General features: G+C 32.8%; 1 protein-coding gene across 2 annotated transcripts in view; it reads left to right on the top strand.

Moving 5' to 3' along the window:
- Positions 1 to 15,624, top strand: part of FHIP2A (FHF complex subunit HOOK interacting protein 2A) — a 37,305-nt gene extending 21,681 nt beyond the window's left edge. For both annotated transcript variants that reach the window (XM_026670232.2, XM_026670222.2), the window contains 12 exons: positions 140 to 424; positions 1,290 to 1,486; positions 1,742 to 1,856; positions 1,955 to 2,031; positions 2,144 to 2,336; positions 3,297 to 3,466; positions 6,799 to 6,942; positions 8,799 to 8,889; positions 9,535 to 9,678; positions 11,583 to 11,723; positions 12,036 to 12,139; positions 12,229 to 15,624. In XM_026670232.2, the coding sequence (XP_026526017.1) occupies positions 140 to 424; positions 1,290 to 1,486; positions 1,742 to 1,856; positions 1,955 to 2,031; positions 2,144 to 2,336; positions 3,297 to 3,466; positions 6,799 to 6,942; positions 8,799 to 8,889; positions 9,535 to 9,678; positions 11,583 to 11,723; positions 12,036 to 12,139; positions 12,229 to 12,334 (1,767 nt within the window). In that variant the 3' untranslated portion in view covers positions 12,335 to 15,624. The remainder of the gene's footprint in view (positions 1 to 139; positions 425 to 1,289; positions 1,487 to 1,741; positions 1,857 to 1,954; positions 2,032 to 2,143; positions 2,337 to 3,296; positions 3,467 to 6,798; positions 6,943 to 8,798; positions 8,890 to 9,534; positions 9,679 to 11,582; positions 11,724 to 12,035; positions 12,140 to 12,228) is intronic.
- The last annotated feature ends 1,066 nt before the right edge of the window (positions 15,625 to 16,690 follow it).

Genomic DNA, 16,690 nt, shown 5'->3' with positions numbered 1-16,690 from the left:
CCTTTGGGAATCAGTTTAACATTTTCGGTTTCTTCTGCTGTTTCTTCATTTCCTCTGGGTTTTTTCTTGCTGCATTTCTGTTACAAACCAAACATTGATTTTATTCTTTGTAATTTTCCATTTTAATTTTTTTTTTCAGAACAAGCAGAAAGGATTGGCTTCAAAAGATGCACCAAACTCAGTCACAGAAGACCTCGTAAAATGGCAAGATTCTGGAGTGAAAGATACAGGACAGTCCATTCAGTCTGAAGAAGCATCAAATAGGACAAAGCAGGCAGAGAAAGAGAATGACCTTCAGCAGAGAGATAATTTGTCTGCAAATCAAATTGAATTAAACTTCCCTTTATCTCCAGAGGCTTTAGCTGTTCGCCCACATGGGGACTATAATTTGGTGAATTCTCTGCTCAACCTTACCAAAAGCCCAGTGAGTGTCTAATTATTATGCCAAACTTAATTTTGGATTAAAGAGAGACCTCATTTCTCTGTCTGGTGGTTGTTTGGCTGCTGACTAATCGTGGTGGCTACAGCTCCATTTTAACCAACATTTGCAGGAATCCTCACAAATTTGCTTTAATTTCAAACTGTGGGTCAGGATTTCTAGTAAATTATAAGCTGCTGAAGATGGGGCAGCAAATCTCAAACTGGGCATGCAAAGTACGAACAAATCTAGGCATTACCCCATGCACCTTATTTGGGGGAGAGGGGGCTGTTGTACATGGAAGAAATATAATTATTAAAAGTGGTTTACCCCTTATACAACATTAACATCAACACCAACAAAATCGTTAGTTTTTCTTCACAGAAGACTCAGTACATTAATTCACTATTTTCCGAAGGGTATACTACAAAGTTAGAGAATCACTATTGTAAGTTCCTTAATTTGCAAATAATACTTTAGATTAACAAGGACTTCTAGACCTTGTTAAAACTATCCCATTTTGTTAGTCATGTTGCCTGCAGATGATAGATGTTCCCACCTTGGAAGTGTGGTAAAAACCCATTCACCTTTTTTAAGGTTGGTAAAGCTGCATTTGAGAAACTTCCTTTCAGTTATTTTGTAAACAGAGTCAATCCTGATTGTGACTGTCTGTATATATAATAAACAAATAAGCAAAATTAATCCTACATATATGTTCATGCCATATTATGTAATCAGTTAATAATCTGTTTTACCCAGCCCTAAATTGTGTTTTAGCCTTGCTGTTACATTTTTTTTTAGAACTAAGTCATGGAAACTATATAATTAGATGTGTTTCAACTTAGTAAAATCTGTTGTTCTTCCTTCACAGGATGGCCGAATAGCAGTGAAAGCTTGTGAAGGCCTCATGCTTCTAGTGAGTTTGCCTGAACCAGCAGCTGCCAAGTGCTTAACACAGAGTACATGTTTATGTGAACTGCTGACTGATAGGCTGGCCTCTCTTTACAAAGCCCTCCCTGAATTAATAGATCCTTTAGATATCGAAACAGTTGAAGGCATTAACTGGGGGTAAGTATTCTGTCCTTGCATGCTTGTTTTATTTTTTGGACACTTGGACATAAGCTGTAGGTTGATTTATATTTATCACCTACCTTATACTTGAGATCAGTTAAAATTTAAATGTTGGAAAAACATTTGGAAAAATTATCAGTCTCAATACAATAATGAAAATTACCTAAATGTTTAGAACTGTTGTTTATCATTCTGCTGTAATAGTAGCAAATATAAAATATGTTTCATTTGCCTTCATTTCCTGCACTCTAGTTTGGACTCCTATAACTACAAAGAAGACGCATCTGCTTTCCCAGGCAAAAGAGCTCTGATTTCATTCCTATCCTGGTTTGATTACTGCGATCAACTCATTAAGGAAGCTCACAAGGTTTATGATACTTGTATCAGTCATTGCCAAAACAAATTCACAAATCTATGGTTTGTAAATCATGACGATGACATCTTAAATATCCTCTTATGTTTTAGACAACTGCCATTGCCATAGCAATCTCAGTGCGGAAGCGTTTTTTCATTGGTGTGATGGAACCTCAGCTAATGCAAACGTGAGTAACCTTGCAATGAAAAATGAAGAGGGCTTTCCCCCATCCTTTTTATTTTTAATGAGAGAACCCATGTCATTCAATTTTTTTTAAAAAAAAATCTTGTTATGATCAGTTCAGAGATTGGAATTCTTACTTCAACTGCCCTGTTGCATCGTATCGTTCGTCAAGTCTCATCAGATGCCTTAGTTCACGAAATGGTTTACTTCATTCTTGGAGAGCAGCGGGAGCCAGAAAAACTGATAGATATCAACCGACATCCATTGCGACATCGATTAATTGAGCACTGTGATCACATTTCAGATGAGGTAAGTTCAAATGTAGCAAGTGCATAGTGCTGTTGTGAAACAAATTATATTCAAGATGTGTATTAATACATTTTAAATGGTGAACAGCATTACAGAATAGTTCATCTTTAGACACCAGATAACCATAAGTAAATATATATTTTAAAATATTGAATTCTACTGAAGGTTACAACTGCTACATCTTCAAATAGTCTCATTTCTCAGTGGGCAGGCCACTCTGAGGATAAATAATTCAGAGTAACTCATAAAGTACTGAAAAACAAATACTTAAAAGTCTGTATGCAATCCCTAGCATATTAGTTTCCTTTCCTATCTGATAAATAAAGTATACTAGCATTTTAGGATGTGATGCAGAGATGGGTAAGAGAGGAAATGGAAAATCATGAGGTAGAAAGGCTTGTCAGCACTTTCTAAGACTGCGCAGGTCACTGATAACCTAGCTGGTCTAGGAATTAGAAGACTAATACCTCAAGATTTGCCTCAGGCTAGGAAGCCTCTAACATTCACTTAAGTGCTACTTTGAACTTGTGGCATGTCTTGTTTCCATTCTCTAAGCAGAATACTGTAGAATAGAATATGCATAAGAAAGTTGTGGCCCTTCAGTTGTTGCTGAATTGCAACTTCAGTAATAGCCATACAAACCATACTAATTCAGTACTGGAGAGGTATGACAATTTCCCATCCCATTCCCTAACCTAGAATAGTTCATTCAGATGGATTTCCAAAATAATTTTACAGCAGCTTTTCCTAAATCTACACCTGTAGCAAGCCACCAAATTAGGAGATGGTAACAATTATGTTTGTCTTAACCAAAACCTATTTTCCAAGTGTTGATTACATTAGTTATGTACCTCTATACGTTAGTCTCTTCAGCATAATAACATTGAGAACACATATGGAAAAGACAATTAACCTTTTCCAGTATCTTTTAATGTCTTTTTTTCTCCTTTACTTCTACAGATCAGCATAATGACTCTCAGAATGTTTGAACATCTTTTGCAAAAGCCTGATGAACACATTCTTTATAACCTGGTTCTTAGAAATTTAGAAGAGAGGAACTATACAGAATATAAACCACCCTGCCAAGAAGACAAAGACGTGGTAGAAAATGGGCAGATACCAGGAGCAGTGTATGTTACGTTCTGAATTTCTTCTAAAGTAGCTATAATGATTCATTAGTTTTTTTAAAAAAAAACTAAAAACATTTTAGTTTAAGTAGGTTTATTATAAAAAGCAAATGATTGAGAATGTAGATGTTTGAATGTGTTATTTTAATAAGTCACGAGTAGTTCAAAAGTAGAAGTAAAATCATGAAAATACTGCTGTTTCATGCAAGAGATATGAATGAAGAATGTACATCAACAGCAACCTTACCTGCATTAGGATACTACAAGCCTAGATGATTTCTGCTTACTAACCAGTCTTGGCACTGCCATGTTACACCATTGCTGCAGAAATCACCCAGGCTGCCAGTGTATTTCATTTTTTAAAATTAATTTTATTGAATAATTTTGTTACAAAATAATTAATTAAACATAAAGAAAAGTGATAATTAAGGAATAAAAGGAGAGACAGAAAAGAAAGAAAAATAAAAGTAAAAAAAGGAGTAGTTTCTAATCTTTTTTTTTTTTACAGAAATAAATGCATTTATATTTTATCCTCTCTAAGGATCCCTTAGAGAGGTTCATGTTTCTTTACCTTTTCCAATCATCAAACCCATAAATTACAAGTTAATTTTTCCTACTTTTTCAATTTTTAGAAAAAAAAAACGATGATCACTAACAAAAAAAATTCAATCACTAACACATGTGGTTATTTTGCCTGAAAATGTCAATTTTGCCATGTCTGCAAATTCTATCATCTTCACCAACCATTTCTCCATTTTGGGTATTTTAGAGGATTTCTATCTTTGCACATAGTTTGCTTAAGTGAGCATTTAGAAAAGCAATCTTCCATGAATTCTTCAAATTGTCCCTGCAAAAAAGTTCTGGTTTCAGTGGAATGTTAATATTTAAAATGCTTTTTAAACTATAAGTATTTGAACCCAAAATCTTCTAGTTTTTTTACAAGTCTACCAAGCTTGATAAAATGAACCTTTATGTTTTCCACATCTTCGTCATAGATTTGAAGTATCTATACACATTCCGGATAGTTTTTTGATGTCATGTACCAAGGGTATATAATTTTATAAAAATTATTTTGTAAATTGTAATCTAATGTGATTTTTAATCCTTTCAGCCCACATATTTTTCCATTGGTCCCTTTGTACGTTATAATGTACATTATTCCAAAATTCTTAACCCATTTTATCATAGTCCCTTCAGCTTCTTTTTTCTATGCATATAATTCAGTTTCAAATTTCATCTTAAGTCATTCAGTTCCTAATGTCCTTTTGTCTACTTTCTCTTAATAATACATATGAAAATAATTGAAAATGAAATCCATTCTGCAGTCAGTGGGTCTCTTTATATCTTGTATTCTTTATATTCTGACAACTCTAGATATATTCATCATTTCTCTTTCACTGCTTTTTCTTTCCTATAAAATCCTTGTATTAAGACTCACAAAGACATTTTCAGGCAAAGCCTTTGTATCTATTCCATATTCTTAATACGGCACTTACAATGTAATGGTTTTTAAAGTCTACATTAACCTTAACTTTGATGTACCATTAAAAACCATGCCATCTCGACTGAAGAACATGAAGAACGAACCTCAGAGAAGGAGGAGTTGATACAAGGAGAAGCCATTTTTAGTAAACCCTCAACACAAAGAACACTACAAAGAAGAGGGAAAAGAAGGAGGGTTAAAAACTTGACATTTAAGAAGATAACTAAAAAGGGAATACCTTTGAAACTAGGAAAGACAAAAAGAATCAGCAGAAAAGCAAAATGGGAAAGGAAGATATAAAGAGAAAGGAGGATAAAAACTGGAGGGGAGAAAGATGTGGAAAAATAAAGGGGAAGAAAGGCAATGAGAAACAGGAGCAGGTAACAAAGAAATATGGAAATTGTAAAATAATGAAAAGAAATTGTCTATTTAAAAGACACAGAGATAATGGCTGATTAAGAATTATGAAAAGGGGATTCCGCATGGAGATGAGGGGTAGTATGAAAGTATTTGTAACTATAAATTAGTTAGTCAATAGGGAAATATAGATCATTAAGAGGAAGGATGGACACTGATAACTTTTATTATGTAAATGCATATTATTATTTCTGTCTTTAAAAGAAATGTTAATGTTTAATAAACATATAGTAATAACTGAAATGAACTGTGAGGATGTTTAAAATGAAACTATCAATATCAGTGACCAGGACTAGTTAAATGGATTTTTTTTTTCTTCTTTTTCTCTTTTGAAAGTATAAATGAATTATATGAAATTAATGGGGGGAAAATACAATGCAGAATCTGTTTGCAAAGATATAAATGTTATTTAGTTTATAGGGGATGATTTTTATTATAACTAGTTAAAAATAAATGTTTGTTGGGAACTAAAATGGGGGAATTAAGGAATACTTAAACCATTGGGGTGGCACAACCAAATTAGTAAATGGGGGGGGGACTTAATTTAAATTTTGTTTCTTCCTTTTCTTCTGTAAAAGTTGGTATTAATTTAGAATTAATGGAAAAATTATGTGATGAAACTGCAAATCTGATAGATAAAAGTACTAAAGGTAAAATATGAGTATATGGGAATTGTATGAGATTTAAATGAGAAAAGAGTATTTTGGAAAAGGTAATAATAGAATTAAGCAAAATTAGGATAAGACAGGAAGTTGAATGTAAAAAAATAATATATAACTATTGTCATATTTGCATGTAAAAGTGATGACCTGGAATTATGTTGTCCACTGAAAAGAACTTTTTTTTTGTATTTTATGCGAAAAACTGAAATAAAACTTGTTTTTAAAAAAACACATGCCATCCAAATCTCAGGTCATGCCTTTCTGTTTCTGAAGTTCTTTTATTTTGCGCAACACCCACTCTTTCATGCAAACCAAACAGCAGGCTATAAACTACAATTCCCAATCAGGAAAGGCCAATCTTCCTCATTCTTTTTCATCTTGAAAATTTTTACATTTAACTTGCTTTTTCCCTTGCCGTATAAATACCTAGATATACGGTATCTTTCTGCAATTGCTTCAATGGTGAATCAAAATGGATATTGTTTGAAACAGAAACAACATTCTAGGAAATAACTCTGAAGTGGTTCACGCTTCAAATATTCTGATGTTGGAATGGCCTATTTCGTGATTCGTGACAGAATGTTTTTATGTCTTTCCTCAAGCTATTTTTGTAACATGTTTAAAAAGCTGCTCATGAGTTGAAGGCTGTAGCTGAAAGAGAAAGGAAGCAGAAATTGTACAGGATGGATGTAATTTTTTTTCTAGATTGCAGATATAATGTTCTCTTTCAAATAGAAAGCATTAACTTTTATTCTTTCCTCATTTTGCTACAGAGACCTGGAAGAAGATCCTTTGTTTACAGATCTTTCTTCTGATACTATATCGTCAAATCAAGAATGGCTTAGTGCTTCACCACCTACAAGTCCTGATCATCCAAAAAATGATGGGAAAACTGAAGTCCATAAAATTGTAAATAGGTGTGTTAAACTTCCTAATACTCATTCTTAAGTTAGTAATACCTAAGCCTTAGGTTTCTGCAATAAAGTCCAGTTCCTATGATTGGTATAGTATATATTTTATTAATTGTTTGTTATATTTATATATGACCTTCCAGGAATAAATGTGACACGCACAGCATTTTCTTGTCCATTTTTTTCTCACAAGAATGAACCTGTTTTTCATAGCTTAGGCTAGACTTGAATCTCAGTCTTTCTTTTCCTACAAATGAACTAGCTTCTATACCAGATTACTCAAATCAAGAATTTACTATAAGTAAGGTGGAGCTAAAGGTTTAAAGGGGAGCAGATTAATTGATTTTCTGATGAACATTGAATCTATCATGTGACAGTATGGGTTAGAGTTAGAGGCCTTGTGATATGTGTGTATGTGTGTGTGTGTATTCACTGAGCCTCACAAAAAATAGAAAGTGTTTGTAGAGTACAAACCAGTAGTTAGCTTTGAATATAATGAATCAGTCAAAGGATTGAGTGACCTCTATTCCTGAGCTGGATTTCTGAAATCTTTAATTTAATATTTAAAGCCTATTTTTATATATTCAAAATTACAAAATGTTATAATATATGGACTTAGAATTATGCTACAATATTCACTCTTCAATCACTGCATTAAGAAAAATGCCAAAACTTACAAATAGCTTCTTAGAATATAAAATTATAACAGAAATCTAATGAGGAAATCCTGAGCGATATGCCATTAGATGGTAGTACTTATTCCCTAAATTCATTAGAAAAATTAACTAAATGTCCTTTTTGCATAATTTGTTGTAATTCCAATGCACAGTCACCTCAGCCTTGATGTGATGTGTATGTGCAGCAGCATCAGAGGGAGGATTTTGCCAGCTCTTTCCAAGAAAGAGGCCTGGATCAAGAGACTTCCCAGTTCTGGGATGGGGAACAGGACAAGATGATGATTGAGAGTAACAAACCCTAGAATCTATCAGTATATATATGATACCTTACAAAGTTACATGATGATTGAGAGTACAAGATGATGATTGAGAGTAACAAACCCTAGAATCTATCAGTATATATATGATACCTTACAAAGTTACACCTTTAGTTTGGCAAGATTCTATTAGTCTAAGCAAATAAAGAATTGGATCTCACTGTCTTGTTTCGGTCCTAAAACAGCCAGAATGTTTGGTTGAAACAATTTTTGTTTCTACTAAACCTAAACATCCATTTTCTAAAGTCATTATTTTATTCATTCAACTGTAGTTTTCATTATCATTTATAAATATTATACAATGATATTATCCATAATTTTAGATAGAAGTCTTTAATAAGATATGAATGCAGGTTTTGTAAGAGCTGTATTTATATAATTACCTTTGTATTTCCAAGTTAGAAATCAATAAACAAAAAAGTTCAAAAAAATTAACAATACATTAAACTGATCTTTTAACATGCTATACAACAAAGGAAAAGGACAGACTTCAACATTTGTGCATATGTATACGTAAAATAGTGTGTATCAGTATATGAATGAAATGTATGAAATGCTCTTGATCATGGCATGATACTGATTTTTTTTCCATTTTTTTATTTATGTTTGATTTTGCTCTCTAAAGGGCATATAAATTGATGGATATAAAACTGAAATAAATATTGTGCCAACTGAAAATAACAAGGAGTGGGTTAAACATTGTTTTCCAGTAGTGCAAAATTTCTGTAAGCAGATTGAATGAAAGGCCTCAACAGATTTCTTTGCATTCTGGGTAACTAGCATAAGTTAAATAGTAAATGCATTGCTCATTGTTGTAAAGGCATAGAAAGAATTGTCTTATATATCTTTGTTTTATATATCTTTGCAGTTTTCTCTGTCTTGTACCAGATGAAGCCAAATCTTCCTACCACGTGGAAGGAACAGGTTATGACACCTACCTCAGAGATGCCCATCGACAAGTAAAGACAAAAAATGCTATTTTATATATAATATGATTGTTTCAGACAAGGGGAAGGCGGAAGCCAACTTTACTTGCTTACAAAATTATGTGACAGTTTACTTTATTATTTTTTTAAAAGCAGCAACCTCATAATAGTATACTTCATCCTTTATTTTATCTATCAGGTACTATGGATTGAAGCAGTATTTGAGTAGTAAATGGACACGGTGTACATTACATTTTATAGCATTTTAACGTACACCATGTTCATTTACTACTGAAATACTGCTTCAATTCATACTGCTTGATAGATAAAGAATGAAATATACTATTTTGTGGTTTGAAAGTTTCAAATAGCTTCAAATTAGTACCTTCATTTTTCTTCATAAGTGATATTTGTAGTATGGTATTTAGTTGTATACTCTTTAAATATATAACTAGTCTGACAAAAAAGAAAATAGCATTCATCAATTAAGTTCACAATGTTTTTTACAATATTCTATGAAGGATACTGTAATGCAGATAGATAGACAGACTTGCTTATTGTTATTTTAGGATTTTTGTAAAAGGGATCTTTAAAAAGTAGTTGATGACTGAAGTGTTTCCTGCGGTTACTATTTGTTCTTTAATTTATTAATTAGTAATCACATGTTTCCTTCTTTAGTTTCGGGATTATTGTTCCATATGTTTACGATGGGAATGGCCAGGATCTCCTAAATCTCTGGAAAAGTGCAATTTAGAAGCTGCATTCTTTGAAGGACATTTCTTGAAAGTTCTTTTTGATAGAATGGGCAAAATTCTGGATCAGGTAGATCTTCCTTTTGTGCTGCTTTTCCCGTGATATAGCATACCTAATTGTGGGGAAATTAGTACAGTTGCACTGTAGAGAGTGATTTTGTGTACCTGAGAATTGTTGAATGTTCATAAACTCAGATCTAAAGAGTTGGCCCCTCTCTCAAATAGAAGAGCTAAAAACTATGGAATCTCAACAGGTTAAAAGGAGAGGACAGTATAAATTATCAGTATACTAGATTATACTAAAATAAAGGAAGCTAGCTGCATTTTTAAGCCTAAAATGCTGACCTAAATCAGAAGGAAATATTCTTACACCCCATTTAAGATTAAAATGAAAAACGTGATTTAATTATTTTAACAATATATCTATGAACATTTATTTACAATTGAATGCAATTCTATTGACATAAAAATTTTTTGTACAGTCTTTATTAGTCTTACAAAGCAGAGTTCCCCAATGTTTCTGACTTTACAAACTGCTGGGGATGGGGAGGGAAGGGGAAAGTTCCACACAAGTGGCGAGCAAGCATGCCTGTCACTCACTTAAATGGAATGCCACACTCGCCCACTGTTCGTGCAAATGAGGATGCACTTGCATGCTTGCTGGCTGTTTCTGCAGCCTGGTTGCAAACCCCTCATGGCCTTCTAGCTTGGGGGGCCCCGTTACAAAGCATGCCATGGTGGTTTACTGCAGATGCAGGTTCTGCTCTGCATAAATGCCATTTCAGTGTTCTTACACAACATTGTATATGGCTGTTGATCCATTAATATTGGCCTTTTGAACTGAATAATTGATGTTTTTCCTGATTCTCTTTTACACAGAAACTTAAATTCTGTATCTACAATTTCCAAATTACATGTTTTTTGCCTATCCAAACTTTGCAAAAACTGCTTTATTTCTTAAGTGCAAGTTAGTTCCTACAGATTTAACCCATGTGTTCCATGCATGTTCTCTTGTTCTCAAAGCCAACATCCTCTTATCCCAATATGTTGATATCAATAGTTTTTGCTAATCACAGAACGTTTTCAGTTTTTTATGTAGCTGAAATGTCTCAGAAGGCTCTAAGCAATCTGTGTACAGCCACCTAGTCTGAAAATTTCTTGTTTCCTGTATTTGCAAGATTGCATCTCTCTTACTGTTCTATAACAAGTGTGCAACAAAAGATAAAGTGGACATTTCGCTGATACAAACAAAACCCATTATAATAACTATAGATCAATTACTATCTCTAAACACAATCTTTCTTACAGGATTGCTAATAAAATAACATTGAAATTTGAATGTTCTCTTGAGCCATGGACAGGAGATGGCATGCTAACAAACAAATGAATGGTTGTACATTAGGGACTGTTGGACTGTTCCATCAGTCCAATTTCTGAGAGCTTCACCTAATGATAATCTTCATCGCTTTTTCTAAAATATATTCAAGGACCAGAAGTAGAGGCAGAAAGAAAATACAGATTCTTTGTGCTATACTCAGCCTGCTATTAGCATTACAAGAGCAGCCATAAGAATCTCTCAGTCTCCACAGATAATCATCAGTATAGATGACAGTCGACTGGTGTATTGAATGGGACACATAGAAACCTTCAGTCCTGCATAGTCTAAACAGTAATAACTGATCCATTGTACACCTTCTGTCCCTTTTATGCTTACAGTTTGATAGCTTTAAACCAATTATTGCCCTAAAGAAATAAAACTGAAATCTCAGCCATTGCTTTCTTTGAGTGATATAATGGCCTTTTTTTGTCAAGACAATTAAAGCCATGTGCTTGCATGGTTGATAAAAAAAATTACTCATTGTAAACCTTGCATATGGACAAAAGCAAAGCTAGTAATTTTCTGCTAAAATTCAGGTACCTGCGACAATGAATGTGTATATTGGGGAAATGACTTCTTTTCTTTTTATCCCACAGCCATATGATGTCAATCTACAAGTCACATCTGTATTGTCCAAGCTTTCTTTGTTTCCACATCCACATATTCAGGAATACCTTTTGGATCCCTACGTAAATCTGGCTTCTGGCTGCCGTTCTCTTTTTTCAGTAATTGTTAGGGTAAGTACGCCATCTGATCAGTCTCATAGTTGTACATATGTGAATGGTGTTGCTACTGAGCAATTGGAAATGGGAGACAGCTGTTATTCTTGTTAATGTTCATCATTTCGTCAATGCAATTTCATCAGATGGACCAGAGTGAGAATTTGATAGGGTGCCTGAGATCCATCTGAATTGCCTGAAGCTCACAAGTGACCACATGCACAGTACTTTAGAAAGTTGAATTTTGATGCCTTATCACCAGATTCAGATCCATATAATTACACTGATTCTTTGCTTCATTTTGTTCAATATTTTATGGATAATATACAGGTTGTTGGAGATCTCATGGTACGAATTCAGCGCATACCTGATTTCACACCTAAACTTCTGTTGGTCAGGAAACGTCTTCTTGGGTTAGAACCTGAAAGGCCTATGTAAGTATATTAATTACCAGTCAAATACAGATTGTTTCCTACTGATGTTGTATTGCTTTTAAAATCTATTCCTTGTCTTCACTTTACAGTGTTGACCACATGACATTACTTGAAGGTGTGATAGTATTAGAAGAATTTTGTAAAGAACTGGCTGCAATTGCATTTGTGAAATACCACTCTTCATCAGCACCATGAGCAGCAATCAAAAACTTCACGATTGTGTAATGTTTCAATGAGAAATGGCTAATAAACCTTCCCAGGCATGAAAGCAAAAAATCAAAACATTGGCATACATTTAGAAAGTTTACATGGAACACATTCAAATGGTTGAAGTCCTTTCATTCATGGCAGTGGCAACTTGGAAATGTGAAACAGACATCCTATCATCAATTCAACCCAAGGGACTCTAGCTAAGAAAGTTCAGCTTCAGAAGTTATATTGATTGGGACTTTAATTAAAATATTTTCTTTAAATAACTTCCTGGGAAGCAGCAATTTTTAAATATATATATATATATAAATATATATACATATTAGGCTTTATAATATTAGGCTTAAATAATAGTTTTTGTGTCATAGCTAAGGTGTGTTTTATCCCTTTATATAAATGATTAAAGTGTAAATGATTAAAGTGTTTTAAAATATTTCAGGCAATTAGGAAAAAAACCCCAAGAAGTTTCAAACTTTATAAATATGAGCTTTTTTTCCTATTACCTTTCACATTCTTTCAATACTTTCTCCCTAGTGATGCCAAGTTAAGTACAGGTTTTATTTGAATACTTATTCATTATCTCTTGTTATGCTACATATAATTTTTATACAATTGTTTGACTGAGACATATTTTGTGCCTATTTATTGTTGAAAATTCACAAGTTTTGTGCTGTTAAATTACTTCACTATCCAGCTAATTTGAAAGGCTTATCATCTACCCCAAGGGATAATTGATAAGTTATTTTACTCAGAATCCTTGCAGGCTGTTACAAATGAATTGACTTCTAGGTGTGATGTTAATGTTTGCAGAAATTCATTACAAGTCAGAGAGAGTAAAGAGCTCTTTATTTTGTGATACCAAATAATCTAGGGTAGATGGGAAACCCAAGTGGTCCTATTAGTCATCTCTTCTGATCTTCCATGGATTGAAAAATCAGAATAAGTACATTGTCTACCCTTTATAATATTTTTATTGGTTTTGATGTCCATGTGAAAGAGTTGGGATTCATAGACTCATTATGGGGGAAATAGTCCTTTAAATCACTTTTCCTTTTGTTACACCATGAGTACAACAAAGTCAAATTTAATCCAAAATATTTCTTTCTTTTTTTAAGTCTTCAGTATTTAATGTAATTTTAAAGTTCTTCCTTCATAATAATTTCCCTGCATGTTTGCTAATTATTTGAGATATTGTTTGGATTGATGTACATTTGACATAGAGGCAAGGGAATAGCCCTATGATTTGTATTTGAAAAAAGAAAAAACCAATACTTGCTGGGGTATAATGTTGCAGAAATTTGACAGGACAAACACTGATTCGTAGAGAACAGTGTAATACTTAAATGACTTAAATGTGGACATTTACACTGAAAATTAAAATAATGTTAAAAATTGTCTAATAGGGCTTCCTCTACACATTCAGAGAGGTATGTTTTTCTTTGTGAATGTTACTGAATTTGGCTAGAAAAAGATAGACTTCAGGAAGTAGTTTTATGGAAATAGATCCATTCTATGAAGGATTTAAAACTTCTACAAGTATAAATAATTTAGATTGTTATTATAGATCTTTTAAATATAGTGGAACTTGAGTACATGCATGCAAATTAGCCAAGTTCTTAAATTTTGGATAATGTTCTTCAGTTTTGGGAAATATTACAGTTTGAATTCCTTAGCCATTTTGTGCATTGTTGGCATTGTACTTTTACCTGAAAAGTATAGTTCATGTTATCCAGATAAATCATACTGGAGTACACAGAAATCAAAATCCCCCCAAGAGTAAGAAGAAAGAAAGTCTTGTTTTGCTATTAGAAAGGTTACAGAAAATATCTAATATTAAAATTCATGTCTTCTAAAACATTACAATTAATGTCTCAATTATGTGTGCCATACACATTAAGGAAATGTGTTCATTTTGCCAGTAAATTCCTGAAATATTAAAGAACCAAGATTTTCATGTATTCTCTTACTGTTTAGGATTTCTTTGTCACAATATGCATTTCAAAGCTAGAGAAAGCTTTTCGCATTCTCTATTTACTGAATTGTTTTTATATATCCATAAATTTTAGAAGAAACATTTTATTTTTATAAAAACAGATTGAATTTTCCTTCCAAAATGGAGCTCCTTTAATCATTAAAATGTTTTGATTTCCATGCACTTTTTTTTAAAAAGGCTAGTTATTTTCTTTTTTGAATTGTTGAATTATGTATGTCATGACAACCCTTAGCCTGAAGAGAGAATGCTGTGTGTGTTCATACACTTATATATGGCTATTTATTATTCACACAGATAAACATGTAATAAGTTCTACTGTTTTACCATTAGGGTTAAAAGGTATCTATTTGGTACTTATTGCCAATATAGGTTAAGCGTTGTTTATATATGTGAATGGATGAAGAAAGCTGGAATTGTATAATTCTAATTTTAGTTTTTTTTCCTAGATGCACAGTTATGTAAATAAAGGAAACTTTCATTTTCTGTCATTAATTGTATCTATGTTAGTTTAGTTTCTGATGCTGGATATGTAATAACATGAGAGAATGAGTAGGATAGCTGCTGCTTTTAAGGTATTATTATTATTATAAGTGTATTGGTGTAGTAAATCATATCTCTTCTTTGTAGCATTGTCATACTATGTTCATTGGTGCAATTTTAGAGTAGTGATGCAAGATATAACTTCAGGCTGGTTTGTACATTACCTGTTTACATCTGTATATTTGTATATTAATTGACCCTAAACCCTAGTATTTGCTTGCAGTATTACCAAGACAAAGATTCCTATTATCATGGTATTTCTTTAAAAATGAATGGCAGCTTTCTAGGAGTTGCTGAATCTCTTTTCATTCTTAAACTAACATCCTTATTTAACTTATTAACACAAACAATGCAAACACTGTATTTTCATTGGTCTCTCAGTATGAAAAAAGATTGGATTACTATCATTTAACAAACACATCAGCATAGCTATGATTAATAAACCCTATGCCATGTTGTCTACTGCCATGAAAACTTCTCTTTATCTAACCATGAATTGAGCTGCACCACCTCTTCTCTTTACATCAAATGTAAAATGTTCATGAAGCCCTTCCTACTGAACTTTGTCTAGTCTGATGATACTGTTTGCCAAAGTTTAATAGATTCCTGAAGAGCTGTTGGAATTACAACATAGAACAATTATAACTTATGTCAGACAATTTAGTTGAAAGATTTTTTGTTGAAAATATGCATGAAGGATTCAAAAGGGATATTCATAAAAATAAAAAAGTAATTTAAACAAGTGACTGCTTATTTTTGAAGAAGTTTGAGCATTTCCCCGGTTATATGGACAGCCAGTATTGTTTTCATACCTTGTCTGTCTGTCTAGCCTCTCACTTCAGAAACTCGGGGCTGTGAAAAATGGTGATTCTGCAGATATTGGTGGCAGTCCTAGTTAGCCTTATTCCCTTCCATGGTTTTCTGAAAGAAAGCAAAATGTTGATTTATCTTGTTATTTAGCTTTTATGGGAATAAAGCAGCTATGCAGTATAGATTTTTGACAATCTCGGAAGTACATAGATTGAATATTCCAGGAAAACAAATCAACAATTGATTCTTACATACATTTTCTTCATATAGCACAATTTCCCCCTTTTCAAAATATTTTACTGAGATTCCATATAACACAGTTCTACAGAATATTCATTTTATGAATGGCTGCATAACCTCTTAATTAAAAGCCTCTTTCTCAAACAATTGTTTGAAAACAATTGATATTTAAAAAAACATGGATCAAACAAAAAACATGTGGATTTGGCTGCCATTAAAATCATTCCTAGTGTGTCTTCATTATATTGTACACATGTTTTCCACTTGAGAACACATAAAAGACATGTTTAGAAGTCCAGACTTTAGATATTTTCCTCAGAGGCAGAACAGAATTTTGAGGATATACTGAAGTCAATAGGCACTGCAAAGTTCCATTGTGAAAAACCAGTTAGGGCAATCTATGAAGCTTGAAGGCTTATACACATCCCTTAGGAACACACAAACAAACACACACACACACACATACCAGTTATTTTCTTCCAATTCACCAATTCGCAACCTCATTTTTCTAATGAAGTTCATAATACAGTTTCCACAAGGAAACTATTTCTTCTTATGTTCATCCCTAGATAATATTACAAAAAGAAACCAAATGCTTTATTTTTTATTTTATTTATTAAATATCATTGTATTATTTATACAATAATTTGCCAACTAATTGCGTGTAGGCAAAAATTTAATATGTAGCAAACAACAGCATGTCACCTTTGTAGTAAAAAGAATCAAACAATTGACCACTTGATCAGTGGCTACAGCAA

The sequence above is a fragment of the Notechis scutatus genome, chromosome 4 (assembly GCF_049901735.1).
Source record: "Notechis scutatus isolate UNSWTSFEM ecotype Mainland chromosome 4, rNotScu1.2, whole genome shotgun sequence".
In the NCBI taxonomy this organism is placed as follows: Eukaryota; Metazoa; Chordata; class Lepidosauria; order Squamata; family Elapidae; genus Notechis; species Notechis scutatus.
Note: the sequence above shows the minus strand (reverse complement) of the source record. Positions and strands in the feature narration are given on the sequence as shown.